Source organism: Egretta garzetta, unplaced genomic scaffold (assembly GCF_000687185.1).
Source record: "Egretta garzetta isolate BGI_Z169 unplaced genomic scaffold, ASM68718v1 scaffold94, whole genome shotgun sequence".
Lineage (NCBI taxonomy): Eukaryota > Metazoa > Chordata > Aves > Pelecaniformes > Ardeidae > Egretta > Egretta garzetta.
This window is the reverse complement of record NW_009259683.1, coordinates 6,830,912-6,849,144: the sequence shown is the minus strand read 5'-3', so window position 1 is coordinate 6,849,144 and position 18,233 is coordinate 6,830,912. Positions and strand designations below refer to the sequence as shown.

The 18,233-nt window shown below is 42.8% G+C and overlaps 2 protein-coding genes across 4 annotated transcripts in view; one reads left to right on the top strand and one right to left on the bottom strand.

The window, feature by feature from the left end:
• Nucleotides 1–17,721, top strand: part of MPP6 (membrane palmitoylated protein 6) — a 37,893-nt gene extending 20,172 nt beyond the window's left edge. For 2 of the 3 annotated variants that reach the window (XM_035894087.1, XM_009638669.2), the window contains exons 9-11: nt 1,118–1,320; nt 1,572–1,700; nt 4,091–7,266. In XM_035894087.1, coding sequence (XP_035749980.1) covers nt 1,118–1,320; nt 1,572–1,700; nt 4,091–4,267 — 509 coding nt within the window. In that variant the 3' untranslated portion in view covers nt 4,268–7,266. Of the gene's footprint in view, nt 1–1,117; nt 1,321–1,571; nt 1,701–4,090; nt 7,267–17,710 lie in introns of those variants that run through there. The other variant, XR_004841971.1, reaches the window with a different exon arrangement.
• The window catches only part of GSDME (gasdermin E), a 24,799-nt gene continuing 20,849 nt past the window's right edge, over nt 14,284–18,233 (bottom strand). The window contains exons 7-10 of the mRNA XM_035894088.1: nt 17,229–17,356; nt 16,926–17,112; nt 15,324–15,397; nt 14,284–14,514 (exon numbers count right to left, since the gene is read on the bottom strand). Of these exons, the coding sequence (XP_035749981.1) occupies nt 14,284–14,514; nt 15,324–15,397; nt 16,926–17,112; nt 17,229–17,356 (620 nt within the window). The remainder of the gene's footprint in view (nt 14,515–15,323; nt 15,398–16,925; nt 17,113–17,228; nt 17,357–18,233) is intronic.

Below are 18,233 nucleotides of genomic sequence, written 5' to 3'. Positions count from 1 at the left end.
ATCTGAAGTGTTTGTGATCTCCAAGTTTGCGTGAGAATCTGATGTTTTAATACATCCAGCCTCAAGCCCATGATCTTTCTTTTTTTTTCTCCCTACCAACTTCAGAAAAAACCTCCTCCCTTACTGAAGTATTGTTTTTGTGCCTTCCTTCCAGATAGTTACTGTGCTCAGTCACAAGATTTTTTTTTTTTTTAACTGCCCCCTCCTGTTTGACTGCAGACCAGAGAAGTCCACCCTAGCTACATCATTATTCTCCTCACCAGGTGGTGATAGGGCACCCAGTGGTGATACAAGCATTACCAAAGGGATCCATTCACTGTTACGTTTAATATATTCTGGAGTTCAACTCTAATTAAATGCAAGTAGTGGGCAGGTAATATGGTGATAGGACAGCACAGTCAGTAATAATTTGATATTTTATTTTCACTTTCTTGCTTAAATGATGTGTGAAGTGCACAGTGTAGCCAATACCCAAGATGGTTGCTAATGTTTTACTTAAATATTGGCTTTAGTCTCTCTGCAGTGAATTTACCTTGCTTTAAAGGGTAAGTTGCCCTGGAAAGCAGCCATTAGGTGGCCCTCACTAAGATGCTGCTACAGTGGCTGGGCTTCTTCTGGTATTCAAGCTAACTTTCTTTATAGCTAGCTGAGGTAATTCTGCCCTGCATTACAGGGCAAATACGGTGAGCAAAGGATGGGCGGCGTGGGGCAGATTTCGATGTGTGCTCAGTTATTTTCAGAAGTAGCTTTGGCATTTGAGAGTTAAATTTCCATGTGATTTCCAAGTCACTTGGAAATAATTTATTTATTAAGTGAGTAATTTAAAAAGATGACACAAATGAGTATTGCATATGGTGTGAAGGAGGAATACAAAGGAAATGAGCAAATGTGCGGGTAAGCAACATATAGGAAAGAATAGAAATAAAGGCAACAGGAGGGGCTGTGCTCAGTTTTGAAACTTACACTAGAATAATTAATTATTCTGCATATGGAATAATTACAATTGTATATTAATGTGTAGTATACTCTCCCTAGCTTAATAGGCAGTCCAGTCTCATATTTGCATTCCAACTATAAAAAGAAAACATTCAATTTAGATTTTAAATTTTTTGTTTAGTTACTTCACGAAAGCCAAGGGATGATGAAAAGGATGGTCAAGCGTACAGATTTGTGTCACGAGCTGAAATGGAGATGGATATTAAAGCTGGCAGATATTTAGAGCATGGAGAATACGAAGGAAACCTTTATGGCACCAAAATTGATTCCATCCTTGAAGTTGTTCAGACAGGAAGGACCTGCATCTTGGACGTGAATCCACAGGTATATAATTTGTTATGTTACAGTGCAAGTGTAGGGGTAGTAAATAATCTGCTTAGCCAAAGAAAGAAGGATGTTGAGCATTTCAAAAGGCAGGGTAGGAGTTTCTAAAGTAGAAATAAGCATCTCCACTTACGTGTTTCTGCCCATTGTACCAGACTAGTTTTGCAGTGCCCCTTAAGTAACGGGGACATGTGGTGAGTCATTCTTAAACTTAGGGTGTTTTGGTTGTTTTTCTTTTTCTTTGTTTCTAGGCCCTGAAAATACTGAGGACTTCAGAATTCATGCCCTATGTAGTGTTTATTGCTGCTCCAGAGTTAGAGACACTGCGTGCTATGCACAAAGCTGTGGTAGATGCTGGAATTACAACCAAACTTCTCACTGTAAGCAGATTTCATATATAGTTTGCTTTGAACAGGTTGTTCTTAGATTTTTATTTTTTTTTACCTTTAATTTTAGATAGAATTTGTTCTGAAAGTAATGTCTCTTAAGAAAAGTTAGGCAAGACATTTGCTGATTACTTAGTAGAACTTAATCAAACACTATGTATAAGGCAGATTGCTTCTTTCTTAAAAATAGACCTCTTACAGAGAAGTGTTGATTACAAAAATTACTTGTAATGTGTTCTTTGGGATGTGTCACCTTTGATTATCTGCAGCAAATGGTAGATAGCTGATGGTGGGAATTGTTCTTCTTTGTAAATGTCTTTCCTGCACTTTCCCCATCTCTCTCCCCAGAAAGTTTTGTTCAGGTTTGTCTTATAATACAGGTGTACTTTTAAAATGGAATCTGTAATCCTTGGGAAAGATATTGCATCCTGGGTGCAAAAAAACCCAACCAACCAACCAAACAAACAAAAAACCCCACAAAAAACTCCTCGCCAAAACTCAAACCACAAAACAAGACAAAACAACCCCAACCAACAACAGAATGCAACTGGGCCTTGTTTCCACTGCTGCAGCAGCACATGCTGTGCTGAGAATGGCTGGGAGCTGCCAGAATAAGACGTGTTGGATAGCTTCTCTTCCCCTCAAGTTCCTTGGATTCGTCACATAAAGCGAAGTGGCACATTTTATTCATTAGATCTTCTCTCCTTTTTTGAAGCACAGTGTGTAGCAGAGGGAAATGAGACATGCTTCCCCCAGTGCAGCAAATTATAAATACTCTGTGTATGGGCATGAATTTTCCCAGCTGCAGGACCAGAGCAAAAAAAGCCAGACTGAGCAGTTAGGGAAACTGTCCTCTGTGTTCAGCAGCCCAGCTGCCCCATCTGAGAAAAGCCACGGTTTGCTGACAACTCACCGTAGTGCTTAGATAGTAGCAATAACGTGTAGAATGCTAACGGGGCATTCAAAGCAGTAACATTGAGAGATAGGTTAAATTCCACTGAATGAACATGGGATTTTTAGTCTTTTGTTGGTTTGGTTTGGTTTTTTTTCAAACCTGTGAGATCCCATTCTCTTAACTTGAGACTGTCCAGCCCTAGTTATGGATTCTGGTTATAGATTCTGGTGTCTCTCTGGGTGCTCTGCCTTTCCCGCCTCAAATGAACCCCGAATTTTGTGATGCCTGTGCAAGAAGGCAAGGTTAAAACTGTCCAGACAAGTATAAAAATAATTTCCTGCACTGCCTAATATTTGATTCCCTAAGGGACATCCTTGCCTTTGTTTTACTTGTCCTTATGAATAATAAAGAGGACAGTTAAATTTAAAATACACATTTATATATCTGTATGGATTCTAAATCATACCTGTGCACATGTATACATAGAGTATGATTTCCCATTTCATATTCTTGTACTTCCTGAACAAATGAAAACCAAATGTAATTTAAAGTATTTTGTTCTGCTTGCTAGTGGGTTTGTCTACATTACTTCTAGCATCCTAAGCCACTCCATTGCACCTCATGGTGCTGCATTTGTTTGTCTCCTTCATTTACTGTAAAGGAAAGGCTATTCACAAACTTACTTTTTCATCTTGGCTTTTGTATTTACAACTGTATCAGGACTTGAAAATATTAAAATAAATATTGTCAAGGGGACAAATCTCGTAACAGCTTACAAAAAAATTGCTTTTGTGCAAAAATGGAGAGGAATTTTTCTAAGGATGTAGAACTAAACTAATGAAACATAAAAAAAATGCTCAGTGGTAGCACTTCATGAAGGAATATAAATTTCCTGCATATTTTGCAGCTCATGTCAGAACTGAAATAATGCAGCAGTAGTTTATAAATGAGGAAGTGATGTCAGGTGAGCAAGGCTGAAGTGTAGCCTCTAAAAGCAATAAGGTATTCTAGAGCTTTATTCTACCAGAAATGTATCTTTCATTGTCTTTCATTTCTTCCTAATTTAAATTCTTGGATTCTTTGGTGCTTTTTGTGGAAATAAAAAAAGGCACAACTACATTTACATAACTGATTGACTCAGTCATTCCTAAAGCATTAATTTGATCTGATTGGATCGCCAGTTGCACGTACAAAATGCTTCACTGCCCGTTGTGCACAGCAGCCCAAGTCCGTGTGCTCGTATTGGCTTTCTTTTCTTGCCATATTTAACATTATTGGCACGGCTCATGACATTTTCAGCCCTTTCAATGCATTTTAGCTTAAGTTCTGTGTGGATTTACTATAGACAAAAACTTTCATTATTTTTTTAAATATATTTAGTATGTAGCTTTAACTCATCAGTTGCAGTATGTAACAAAGGGATGCTCCTGTCTTTATAAGGGCTTGCCAGGTCTTACGTTCTCAGTAATCTTTAAAACCTCCTCAACAGGACACCGATTTGAAAAAAACAGTGGATGAAAGCGCACGGATCCAGAGAGCGTACAACCACTACTTTGATCTGACCATTGTAAATGACAACCTGGACAAAGCCTTCGAGAAGCTACAGGCTGCGATCGAGAGACTGAGGCTGGAACCACAGTGGGTCCCCATTAGCTGGGTATATTGAGATTCCTCGAGAGGAGCTTAAGTAACAAAGAAAACCAACAGCAGCCAATATGCTAACGTGACGTTGTGTAGATAGCGACAATAACCTATGGCACCTGTGCATTTTTACTCTGTGTATATTCAAAAGTACACTATTCTGAATTTTTATAAAAATGTTGAAGGGGAAGTGTACTTAAATATGTAATTTATTTTAATTTTTCTAACTTTTTACAGATAACCTTTCTATTCATATCACACGAAGGAAATGCGTTTAAGCATTTTTATATGTTTTGCTTTAGTACCTTTGCCTTTTTCATCTAAGCAACTTTCAGTCATTCACTTCAACATTTACATCTCGGTCTTACATTTTCACTGTGATTAAAAAAAGGATACTTGAAACAATTTTTGTAAAACTTGTCAACGTCAGTGTTTAACCGGTTAAAAGTCTATAGCTCTTATTAGGGTCTATAGCTCTTACTAGGGTCTATAGCTCTTATTAGAAAAGAACACTAATTTCGTTTTGTTTTTTTTCTTCCTTAAAAACCAATTTCATGGGAGCAGAATTTTAAATATTAAAAGCAGCAACCAACACACAGCTCCATTGCTCCAGCTTCTCTTGGCTTAAACTTGGTGCATTCTTGATGTTTCACAAATTCTTGCTGTCTCTTGATTTAGACAACTGTTGTGTAGGTTTCCTTACACGTGTCTCTTGAGTAACATAAAGCAAAACCTTGCGAGCTGCTTATAAGGCTGTTCCTGGGAGCCACCCTGTTAGCCCATTACGGTTGAAGTACTGACGTTAGGAAGATTGTACGCAAGGTAATTCAGTGCAATTTGAATAATGGTGAAGAAGCCGGAGAGAGAACGTGGAGCCTTGTAGAGTGACACTTAATGTTTAGGACTATTTATTCACACTTGTGAAAACACATTGCTTTAAAAAAAAAAAAAAAAAAAAAAAAAAGGCATTTTCTTTTCTTATGACGTTGTTTGGTATTTGTATAGCGATCTGTGGCTTAATTTTTTGTGATATCTAGCTGGGTTCTATATTATCTTTTTGAATATTTGTGTGTGATCAACTGCTGTATTTTTATATGAGTGTGTTGTAATGGAACTTCTGTGCTTTTTGTTACATTGTTTTTAATTGCATTTTTCATTAGGTAGCTTGTGAATTGGAAGCCTACTGCTAAAAAGCAACGTTCTTTATACCCTTTTGTTTTACAACATCTTTCCTTTTGTTCAGTGACGGTCCTCCCCTCGGTGGGCTCATTGATACAATTCCTATTAGGTTCAGGTTCATTGATCAAAACTTATGCTGATGTAAATTTCCGCTTAGCAAGAACAAAATGAAAATATAGCTGGTCGCTAAGACTGGCTCTTTTTCTGACCTTATTTTATATTGCAATGTCAGCTGTTGTAGATAGGGACATTCACCATCACTCACCAGGCTGGGTGTCTACACTGAAGTCATCCATTTGTTTAATTTCTCTTCCATCTGGTGACAGGCACCTGGCTTCTGAATTCTTTTTCAAGACCAAAGTGTGGCACAGAATGCTATCAAAAGGCAACTTCCTCAGAACTGTTTCTGAAGGAAAAGAGGCTTTGACACTGTAAACCGGTATTGCTTCCTGGGGCTCTTAAGGACTTTTATGTGCACAAGGAAAAGAAGAATGGACGAGATGCAGTGTAGGAAAAGCGTAAGTCTCAAAAACCCTCAAAGCACCAGTATGCTACAGGTGATTGTTACAGAGCCTGTAAAGCTGGTTGTTGGGGGGGGAAAGGGGCATGGGGGGGCTGAGATCCCAGGGTATGTGGAAAGCGTTAGTGGAAACTGTGTATAGCACAGGTATTGTGGCTGTCGATACCGAGGTGTCAGCCTTTTAGAGGAAATCTGAAATTCTCTAAGGAAAATTTGTACCACTACTTTGTTTCGTTCTTCTGCTTTTCAGGATGTGTGTTCTCTGGCTTTGCTTTAAGTTGGGCAGAGCTTTTAAACGGGGCACCAGCACGAGAGTTTTATTTTCCTTTCCCAGAAGACAAGTTCAGCGATCCTGTCGCTCAGAGGCTGCTTTGAGAAACGGATCAAGTGTTGTATGTAGCAGCAATGGCAGCAGAGCCATCGCTTGGCTATTTTAACGATTTGCTGTTGGCACTATATGCTGAACATGACTAAGCTGTGCTTGTATACTGTGTAATAGGAGACCTACATATGCTGTAAATAAGATGTGCTATCTGGACAGGTATGATGATGCCTTTTCATTAGGAGTTAGGAAATACTTGACTTGTCATGCCAAAAGTGGGCTGAGCTCACTCTTCCCTAATGAATGGGATGAGAAGATTCTTCAGTTTCCACACGATAGTCCTTTATATCGCGGATAACACTTCTTTCCATCTTTTTTTCCCCGTAAGTTTACTTAACCAAATGAAACGCATGGAAGATGGGCACCAAGGTTTAGTCAGGAAAACCCCTCTGTTCCTTCTCTTCCCATCCCAGAGAGAACACTGTCAAAAGAGCCTCCCTAGTTAGCAATCTCCAAATAGCCATGCATTTGAAAGCCTGAAGCTTCAGCTTTCGCTGCAGGCTCATGTAGTGGTTTTAAATCAAGCAGTCAGCACAGTGGGGCCTAGTGGCCGATGATTGGGTGGTGTTAATGAAGTGCAATTCTGAAGCAAAAAGAGAAGCTGGCGTGCTTAGGTTGTGAGCAGCGATCGTGTCAAAGCAGCAGCGGGTTTTAAGTGGATGTCCATGGGCAGGTTGTAAGGGGGGAAAAAACACCCAACAACAAACCCAACCACCATACTCCTTGCATCTATTCATTCAATCTTCAACATGGAGAGTTGAGACTGGCAGCTGTATCATGGGGGGGGGGAACGGGACGGGACACGATGGATGACACGATGGTGGGTTGCTTTTGTGGCAGTGGGGTTTGGTTTTCAGGAAAATCAGATTTTCACCAGATATTCTGCTTAGTTTGTCACTACCTGGTAGGATGACTAGAATGAGAGTGATAATTACTTTTTTTTTTTAAAAAGAGCATTCTCGGAGGTTCTTAGCACGATGGTGTCATTTCAGTCACACCTAGCCGTGAGAGTCTCTCCTGGTCAGGGTGTGCCAGGTCAGATGTTGGATAGAGACCTCCACCTTGTGCAATTAGGGGAGAAAGACACTATGAAGGGTTAGTTTTGAGCAAGTGAAAGTATTTCACATAACAGCTGTTTGAAGGAGTTTGGGGGAGTTAAAAAAAATAACTAGGATTTCACATCTCTCATCCTGTACTACACATTCATTTTCCAGACACTAAGAGGAAAACCTTTTACGTTGGCTGTTAATGATAACAATAGGTGTGTCTGAGCGAGGTGAAGATGCTGCTAAATGTTTAAGATATGTGGTATGTATCACAAGATAAATATTTAAGTAGTTTAGAAAAGTAAATTATCAAATAGTTGTCTGTGTATATGTATGTATGTGGATGGTAAAACAAAAAAATGCTCACGTCTGCTATCACATTACTAAGCTACCATGACTTAATCCAGAACTGTACCTGCATGTGAGACTCAAGAACTGGTACACTTCTCTACCTGGTTTATTGTGTTTACTAATGCATATTTTTCTAAATATACAGATATTTCAATCTAAAAATTCTATATTTATCTGTAATTTCTATCTGTTTTGGACAGTGCATGAGGTGCTGTAAAATTCTGTACATATAGAGACTTATAGAAGAAACACTGTAGTTGCCCTGTGAATGAAAAGTTAGACATAAAAGTACAGCCAGTTTGCCAAGACCCATAAGTTATTTCCTTAAATGCACCAAAAATTCCCTTAAGTGTGCACCAGTCTCATCTTCAATGTAAATACCTTGGTGCGCGTGTACCCAAGCGATTACCTTGCTGTCTCTAACGGTGTTAGGCTAGCTGGTCTGCTTTAGGTTCTACATGGTGTGACGAGAGGCAGTCCTGTGGAGTTTAGTGGGATAACTGTAACAGGATGTGTCACCTTGCGTAGATTTATAAAGGTCTTTCAAAATGCAAATATGAAATATAAAAGTGTATATTCTGCAAATGTAAACTGAAGGTAAAATTGGAACAAAGACTGACATGAGCAAGGGATATCGAATTTATAACCAACGCAGCATCCATAACTTGGGCTGTGTTCTCAGCTCTGTGTGTAGTTAGCTGGACCAAGCTTTGTGGAGCAGGCGGGCAGATCAGCTCACCACTTCTGACTCTGCGTTTATGTAAGAACTGTCACATCTTGCAGAGGCTCAAAATGTGATGCTTTTTTTCCCAGTCCTCTGTACAATTTAACTCATTGCATCTTCTAAAATCATACCAGAATGACTTGACTCGCAGTGCAAACTGCCTGCAGCTCGGTGTGCAGGAAGTCATCTGGTTTGTGCTTGTTTTGAAGAGAGTGAAATAGGAAACTTTTTGTTCCCTTTTAAACACACAAATTCCTGGCTAGGTCCCCTTGGGAGCCAAGCTTGCCTCTCTGCCATGCTTACGGACCAGACCAGGGAGAAGGGTCCAGTAAAGACAACTCCAGGCATCAGGAGCGGCGATTCCTGTCTTTACGCATGAGCCAGCGTTGTGCACACAAACAAATTCAAACTTCCTTTACCTGTTCCTTGGTTTCCCATCCAGTCTTTGTCGATCTTGCTTCGGGCAGACCGAACCCTGAGGCAGATGCTGTTCCGCAGTACAGCTGTAATGCCTGCCGCGGTAGCTTGATTCCCCATCACCCGTTGTGCCTGTAGGTACAGCTTTAGGACCAACTACAGGTGGAAGGCTGTCACATCCGTTGCGCAAAGGTACATGGGCTGTTTGCTTCACGTAGGGTTTCCCGCCTCACCCAAATTCTGAAGCGTTACCGTACCACTACCGCCAAACTTCATGATGCTACATCTGCAGAAGCGGTGAGGAATCGATCTAGCGATGCGCAGGTGGTGGCTCTTGGACCCAAAGCCTTGCAGGCTGTCAGCAGATCCCAAAGACACCCCCCCCCCCCCCCCCCCCCGCCACAAAACCCCCCCTGGGCCACCGAGGGGATGGCTGTAGCTAAGGGCACTTTCATCAGCTTTCTCTGGTGGCCCAATTTCTTTTTTTTCCCCCCCTGCATTTTTTTTTTTGGCACACCCTTCTTGGTTTTCAGGTATTTTTAACAAGCTTACTGATGGGTGTTGTCTGGGATTCTCAACTTGCGTCTTGTAGAGGAATGAGTGGTCAATATGGGCATCGCTGTTTAAGGCTGGTATAATTTACTGTCTCAGACCCAAGGCAGATTAAAAAAAAAAAAAAAGTTAAAACACTTGTAAAATAACCAATTTTCAGAGGCAGCTTTGGCTTCCAAACATATTAGAAGTGTGCTCATGTTCGCGCACACCCAAATAAATATATAAATAAACCTTAGGGGTGAGTACTCCAAGTAATTCGGACAGCATCTGCTGGGGGGGGGTGCCGTCCCACAAACCGTCACACGTTAAACTGCTGAAGTCTCAGTTCAGCTGGGATTTACCTGTACAGGCTTAAACACAAACTCCAGCTTGGCAAAGGCTGTTGAGCCGTTTCACCTCCAAATAGAATTTTTTTTTTTTAAGCAGGGTCTCAGCAATATTTGTATTTTATAGAATAAATCACACTTAAAGCAAATGTGAATTTTGTTCTCGGATGTTTTTAACCCTTTCTCATGCCAGCTGGGTACGGAGTTCCTTTCGCTGCCAAGGCGGTGGTTGGGTGTGGAACACCCACCAACCTGCCAGGCGGGCGTAGTTAAAAGTAGGCCTGGGGACGCTTCCTGCCGTTTATCCTTTCCCTTTTAGCATCGTTAGCTCTGTGCTAATGCTTGCCCACGCAAGGCTGGCTGGCCTCACGGCCGAGCCAAGCGTTACTCCCCGAGTAGCCAACATTTCCCTAGAACACAGTAACACCTCTTCCAAAACCCCACGTAACGTTTCTGTTGCTGACCTCCTGCCTAGCATCACCGTGTAGAGCCAAGTCAACAGCACCGCTTCCATAGGCTGTAAAATGCAAGACAGTTTTGCCGCTCTCCCACCCCAAACTGGGCCGAGAACTGCAAAATCTTGCTGCAGTGGTTGGATTTAAATGTGTATTAGAAATGTGTCACCATGCATTTCCTTACCTTGCTTGTTCCCACAACTGGTTTTGTCTGTTGGAAGCTCTCATGGGTTTTTTTTATTTCCTTTCCTTCTACAGCGTATGAAATTAAACTGGATTTGACACTTGTAAAACTTTAAAAACTGCTCTCCTGTAAAAAAAATACTTTCTTTAGCTGAAAACATCCTACCGAAAGGATCTTAACTGCTAGCTAAACCTTCTAATGCGAACCTGAAGGTGATTGAGTACCTGTTGTTTGAATACAACACTGCAGAGCAGGCCTAGGAGATGGGACTTGTTAGCATTCTGACTTCATATCGCTGAAGTCAGCTAACACATAGGACATTTTTAAATCGTGACTTGTTTTCTAAAACCCCCATTGTCTTTTTCACAGCTAATATTTTCACAGTAAACACAGCCAAACATAAAAATGTTAATGTACAAATTGTGAAATTCTGTTAATTCCCAACAAAATATTTTTGTATATAATAAAGATTTAATATTGAAAAAATGTAATTACTTTTTTCTGATTTTTGGAGAGGGCGGGGTGTCATACTCTGAATTTTAGCCAAATAAGGAAGCTAGCGAGAAGCAATCTGTGCACATCTGCCTTTTGGCTTTACCTAATCTTTTACTGGTGAAAATGGGCTCCACATTAACATGCCAAGTATCTCCTGCTCGCACACTGAGGTGTTAGCTCTGGCACCAACTCTGAGGCTGCACAGGCTGGGCTTTGGGGGCGGTGCGCTGCTTTGGTCTGGTCAGCGTAGCAGGCTTCCCGCGGACCTGGGCACTGCCGGCGCAGCACCTTTGGGCCTCATTTAGGGCTCAGGGTTCAGAAAAGCAACATTTTGGTGGGTCGTATTCCGCTTGACATTCCTGAAGGCGCCCAACCCCTGTTCAATGTATAGAGCTCTTGGGGCCTCTTCGACTTGTCCCGTAAATGTCACTGCTGAATTTGGGCTCCTTGCCTTCTGAGCGCTGCAGCATTAAGGGAGTCGGTTTCCTGGGCCCGCACTGTAATTAGTGTACAAAAGCCCTGGGACTCCAGACTGCAGCTTGTATCAGGCGAGTGCTGGTTCCTGCTGGCCTCTGCACATGCCCTTCGAAAAGAGGCTGCTGACCTCCTCTCCCCTCGGCCTGATCAGATACCGAATTGCAAAGGTGTGGTTTCTCTCCCCTCTTCCTCCCTGGGACTGCAGAAGTATAGCAATGGGAAGCAACATTTTGGCACGGGAAGTCAGGGTGTGAAACCAAACCATTCATGAGACGGGCTCCAACCTTCTCGAAGGACCCTACAGCCCTTTTACCACCTCCGTTCTCTAGGCAAGACCCCGTCTAACCTTGAAAAAGCGTGAGGCCAGCCTACCGCAAGAAGCTGCTGTTTTATCCACGATGTAGTGGATGCACACCCAGCCCTTCTGAAGCGGATTCTGAATTAATTTGGATCAGTGCAGCTTAGGCCGGGTCCCTGCAGAGGCCATCCTCATTTAGCTCAGGGAAGGGCAGGACAAGAGTTACTTGGAGTGAAACACGTTGCTTCTGCTGCTCCCTTGGATCTTCGTACCCCAGCATGAGCTATTTTTAATATTAATGTGCATAAGGCTCCTGCTTTCAAGACTGTGGAGGGAGGAACTGGAGGGAAAATGATGAACATATCAACTGCCTTAGCGTTCCTTTTTTTTCTCTGGCTGTGCTGCTCGCTCAGTTCTAAAAAGGCCATCCTAAGCTGCCTGCTGGTCGAGAGGCGCTTCTGCGGTCACCAAAGTGCTGCCAGTGGAGGAAAGCTGGGCAACCCCTCCACAAAGAACGCGCAAAAAGGACAAAGCCAAGACTGAAAATGCAACCAGCGGCTGCTGCGGACAAACTGATCAATCCTAAAAGCATGGCAGCAGATGAGGCGAGGGGCCAAGAGACCCAAGCACTCTCCATGCCCAGCAGGGAGCGGCGGCAAGCCCGCCTGTGACAGGGTGCAATGCCTTCGTCCTCCTCGGCTGTAGCTACTGGCAGTCAAGTTGCGAAGCTGCGCGAGGGCTCCCCAGTACCATGAGCACTGCCGTGCCCTCGCCTTGGCTCTGCCAGCAACCTTCACCCTCCTCAGCCTCACCCTGTCCAGCGGATTTAGCTGAAGCAAAGGACTGACCTACATCTGAAAGCAAAATAGCAGGGAACAAACAAAACCTTTTCTTTTCTTAATAATATTTCTCTAGAACAGCTAGGGTTTGTTGGGTTCCCCCACCCCCCTTTAAACAAATCCCCTCTCCTACATCTCTGACACAGCATGCACACCCTGAAAGCCGTTCCGCACTACAGCGCACGCAAAAACCCTGCAAGGAAGACCAGAGCACGTGGAGAGTGGCACTGCGTGGATGCCCACATACCCACTCCCCATCTGTCTGCACCGTCTTTCAAGGCCAAGGGAATGACTGAAATCCCCCCAGAAAAGAACAATGGAAATTACAGGCATGAGGTTATAAGTTATTCTGTCATTTTGACATAACATTTAATAGAAAGTTGTGATAAATTAGTGAGTTACAGAGGCAACTTTTGAGGAGTGGATTGGCAAAAAAAAAGACTTTCCCATTTACAAACATGCACCGCTCCCAGCAGCAGAGTAACATGCTTCCACCCTCCTAAAGGACATTTCCATACACACCAGTGCAAGGCTCAGGCAACACCACCAGCTTCCTTTAACAGACGAGACACAGAAATGCCAACAGCTCCAGGTGCAAGACCATCCTGCGCCCTCAGGGTATGGAAAGGTACCACGGCACTTTTCTGCAAAGTCCACTTCCTCAGGGAAAGCTCAACCGACATCAGCGTTAAAGACCATGTGGGAACTGAGCATAAAACTGAACCCAAGACTCCTACCCCCTGCAGGGCCTGGTTACTGATCCCCTCCCTACCCCCCCACCCCCAGAGGTGCCTGCTTGCTGGCCTGGCAGCCATCTCACAACCTTATCTGAAAGCACCTATACTCCACTTACCTGGAACATCATCTTCCCATGCCCCTACTTACAGTGATCTCTGCTGTGTTTCTGTCCCATCCACATGATTACAAAAACACATGATAAAAAAAAAAAAAAAAAGGCAAAATAGTTCAAAGCACAAAGTGCTTTCCTACCACTTGGTTTGTCAAAGAAACAACCAAAACATCCGCACTTAAAATGTTGTATGGGTACAGTGATCATTTTTGTGGAGTGCAGCAAGCACATTTCATGGGCTCACATCAAAAGGCATCATCGTACCTCAAAGAGAAAGTTCAGAATGCAATTTAAACAGCTGAAACTTGTTAAGGTGAGTAAAAACTTTCCAGAAAACAGGAATGCTGTACAGAGGAATAAATGCCTAAGGTAGTCTTAGTTTTAGAAAAAGAGGGGTTTTTATTTCCTGCAGTGTGCAGTTCACATCTGTAAAGCCAAACTACACTTTAATAAAAGAAAACCTAACCAAGTACCTCTTTGAGAGCCCTCCCTTCCACTTGCTCCAGAGTGAAGGCATTCTGCACATCTTAAACGAGCAAACCCATTACTGCGCTACAGAACCCTGGATTGCCTCAGCCTGCTTGCTTGCTTGCTTACAAAAAGCAGTTTGTACCTCGCAGGTTTCTCCCACGCATATCAATGCCAACGATCAGGCTTCTACTGCTATGTTCCATTTCTGTTCCAGGCTTGTCTTTTTTTTTCTTCCTGCCCTTCATCCCTTATTTACGTATTTCCCAGGGCAGAGCAGTAGCACACCCGATGGCAGTGCAGAGTGCTCACCCCGGGCGTGCAGCGTCCACCCTGACCTCCACAACCCCTGCCTGGACGGCCACAAGTACTCAACCCAGTGGCTCTGCTGCTAGCTCAAACACACCAACACTACACTGCAGAGCTACAGAAGAAACAACAAGTGAGAGCAGTAACGGAAGACTCAGCAAAGCTCCTATACATTCCCACCTAAAGCATAAAGTCCATACAAGGCAACATAAAGAACAAGCGGGAAGAATCTAGGTTCTTTCATAGTTACAGCTTTTACAGAAGACTCTGTCATTTCCAAATTAATGTTTGATGAAGCAAACAGCCTTTGCACGACATCAAATCTTCCTCTGTCAGTGAGAGTAGCCACCAAAGGATTGCTTGGCGCCAAGCTGCCATCGGCTGAAGCGATGTTAGGCTGTATTTATGAGAGAGAGCAAAAGACAAAGACATTAAAAAGGTTTTCCAACCAGTGCTGTTCCTGCCATCGCGTAGCTCAGTTCCTTCTTACAGAACCACCGGAGAGCTTTCAAGGCAGCAGCAGAAGTGCAAGATTCCCTTTACTATTAGCCTTGTCAAGTACGACGTGCTTATCCATGGCACCTTTTAAGAAGAAACATCTCTTCTAACACATCCTTTTGCCCAGTCCAACTTCTCTCACTGCAGATCACACTTAATTCTCACTCCTACTCTGAGCAAACAGCATTCCCCTTGCCCTTACATATGGCAAGGTTTTTACTATTATTTTTGTCAGCAAGCTTAAAAAAAAGTTCATGGGGAACGGCAGCCCTGCCCCGTTCCTTCAGCAGTTTTAATGAATGGCCTCAAGAATTTTGGAACTTCAGAATTTGCCAACGCCCCAGCACTGCTGCTATCAAACTGAAATGTCTGTTTCCCCAGGGCAGGTGATTACTGAGACTTCAAAATGGGCTAGTGAGACTATGAGTAAATTAAAATTTGAGCCTAAATTACGATTTTCTTTTGCTCACAGCCCACGGAATGTCCCAAATTCAGAAACTGTTTAGAAGTTAGGTATCCACCAGCAATAAACTACCTGCATCGTTTGCCACTGTCAGACTCTGACCTTGCCTAAGCAATGCCTACAGCTGAAATTCGCACTGGAGCTTGACATCTTCTTTATTGGGTGAGAAACACAGTAAGGCAGAGAACACAGTCATTACTGCTGCTGGGGCCCACACGCTACACGGCCACGTTTTGATTACTCACCAAACAACACAATGCCGGAACAACCTGAAGATCACAGCAGGCACGCAGCAGGACAAGAGTGTAATCAGACAGCTCTGTGAAGGAAACATTAAAAGGGAAAGATCATGTTTCCAGTGAACACTGCACGGGGCTGGCTGCTGGGAGGGGGACTTAATCTTAACAGTGAGCTCTGTTAAGGGGTTCTCCTGCTGAGGAAAGACAGACACGCTGCATTTTTTGAGGCTCACACGCAGGTGCAGCACCTTGTGAAATGGGTGCTGCAGACCAGAGCGATTCGATGCTGAGGACAGACGTCACAAGTGCTCTGTTGGACATTTGGAAGAAGCTGATCCAGGCCTCTCCTGCCTGCTACCCAGAAGAGTACAGAATAAAATGGGATGGGCGATGGGTACAAGCCCCACGCTGACTACCCTGCCCCTGAGAAAAGGCAGCTTGTAGGAAAGGGGATTTCCTCCCCATCATTCTTGTCTCCTCCCTAAGTGTCTGCCCAGTCTTTCACTCTGAGTTGGCAGGCTGGATGAATGATTTAGGCCTTGAATAAAATGAGAACCTCCGCTCTCAAAATCTATATGAGATGCTGACTTCAGCAAAAACACAATTTGAGAGGAATGACACAGCTGAGGCTGCACTGGGGCAGGGAGACCGAGTAAATGATCCCTGTGGTGCCCTTCAACTCTGTGACTCAAAGGCTGTAATTCTTAATAGAATCAACAGGCACAAAACAGCTTTTGATTCTTGATCCAGCTACATTTACGCCTGGACATTAGCAGCAGGCATTATGTCCAAAGCCAGGTGATAATGCAACACACTCAATTAACTGCGCCCCGCTGTTAATAGCATCTGACAAGCGTTACCACATCAGCAGGTTTCTGTTTTCTATTTCTCTTCTGTCTCCACAAATGAGTTAAGCTTTCCTACCTGGGTACCGCGTGTATATGGACGCACACTGACATTTTGCTGCACAGTACCACATCTAACTAATACCACACTGGACTTGCCTTCGTTATCTTAATGTCAGGAAATTCTTTATATATGAGAGAGAGGAGAAAAAGCCAGGGAAGTCTGTCTCGGACTTTGCAGGTAGCTTTTAATTAACACTGTGGTGCCAACTAGATTGTGAGGATGGCATTTGTTTGACATTTATGTTTAATCTCCTTTTGCAGCAGCTGCAAAACAACCCTCGAAGTGCAGTGCCTCTATGTTAAATTCATTTTTGCTAAATATAGCTTGCGCCTCAACAATACACACTGCTAACACAGAAGACAACTCCTAATTTGTAATTCTCAGCATTTAGGCGGGAAGAACTCTGGTATGCACTAAGAACAGAAATTAGCTTGCCAAACTGGAAATGCCCACACTCAGCAGAAAGGAGAGTTGAGCAATCCTGGGGGAGCGTGTACGTTGCAAGCAAAATCTGTCAGTGATCAAGGGCTGAATTTAATTCACAGCCAGGAATGCATGGTATACCAAACTCATAAAACCAAACAGAACAAATTACGTTCACTCAGCTCACCAACTGCTCAAAAAGAGCCATAAACGCTTTAACAGAGAGGGAGCTTCTAGAAGGAAAATAAAGGGCTCTTCTCTTCATTCACAACATACCAGAGATAGCACTGATGAGGAGGTGAGCAGCTGAGAAGAGTTCTTCATCCTGAGGCTGATATTCCTGTAACGACAGCTCACTCTGTAAACTGCACCCTAAGAGCCGCAAGAAGTCAATGAGGTCTCGCTGTTGTGCAGGTTCTAACTCCTTCAGATCTGGCTTGTCTCCTGTGCAGATATCATCTAACTGGAAGCAAAAGAATAAGAAAAACTTCTTGAAAAGAGGAAAGTTCAAGTAAAAGAGAACGCTAGCTCTGTTCTGAAATTACTTTTAGGAAGCAAGCAAAAGTGTCTTCATCTTACCACGTCCTCCAGGGCAGTTACCATTTCTTCACGGAGCAAGAGTTCACAAAGGGTTTTATATAAAACTCTTTGCTTGTCTTCCGGCAGCTTCACAAAGGGCTGGAACTGAGTCTTCAACCGTGACAGTTCTTTCCCAAGAAAGCAGTAAGAAGTAAAACTAAGTATTTCTACACAAATGCCAGCAAAAACCGTTTACTTTTTTACTATGCGTTTCATAAGCTCATTTATCACCACATCTTGACATCCTGATTTCCATCAGCACAAGTTATAATGCAAGGCTGGAACACATCTGATTTTATTTCCCTAATGAGCTGATGAAGCATCAATGAAAATTCTAAGAAAGAAGAACAGCTACCAAGGATCAGCATTTGGCGTTCAGTATTTATAGTATTTTAGAAGTCAGTATTTTAACGTTAACTGAACTACCCATATATTAAGTTTCTCACTTGAAAGTTCATTTCCAGAGAATGTTCATTTAAAAGGAAGAATGGAGAGTTCTGCTCATAACTTTGCTCCTTCATCTGTGGGTTCATGTAAATTACAAAGCCAATGGTATGAGTCCACACACAGAATTAAAAGTTCCTATTGCAACCTTAAATTTTTATTGTCCTCCTATTTCATCAGGTGCATCAAAGAATTACAACCCTTCACCTAATTATTATTACAAAAATCAGGACAAAAATCTCTTCTTGATTGAAATACCTAATCCATTACAATACATGCAACAGAAGTACAAGAGAGTTCACTGCACTTCTTTCCCTGCAATTCAACTATGACACTAACCCGAAGTGGTTTATGACATCAAATTACCACTCTGCTAAAAGAAAATAAGTTTTCAAGTCAATAATGCCAGCTGGAAGGCTGGAATCTGTTTTTCCACATTCCAAAAATAGGGGCATGCAAGCGTTCTTAACCTTGTTTAAAGGAAATTTCACTTCATGTCAGTCTGGTCAAGAAACACACTCTAAAGATGCCTTTTGTATCTAAAAATTACTTCACTGGGGT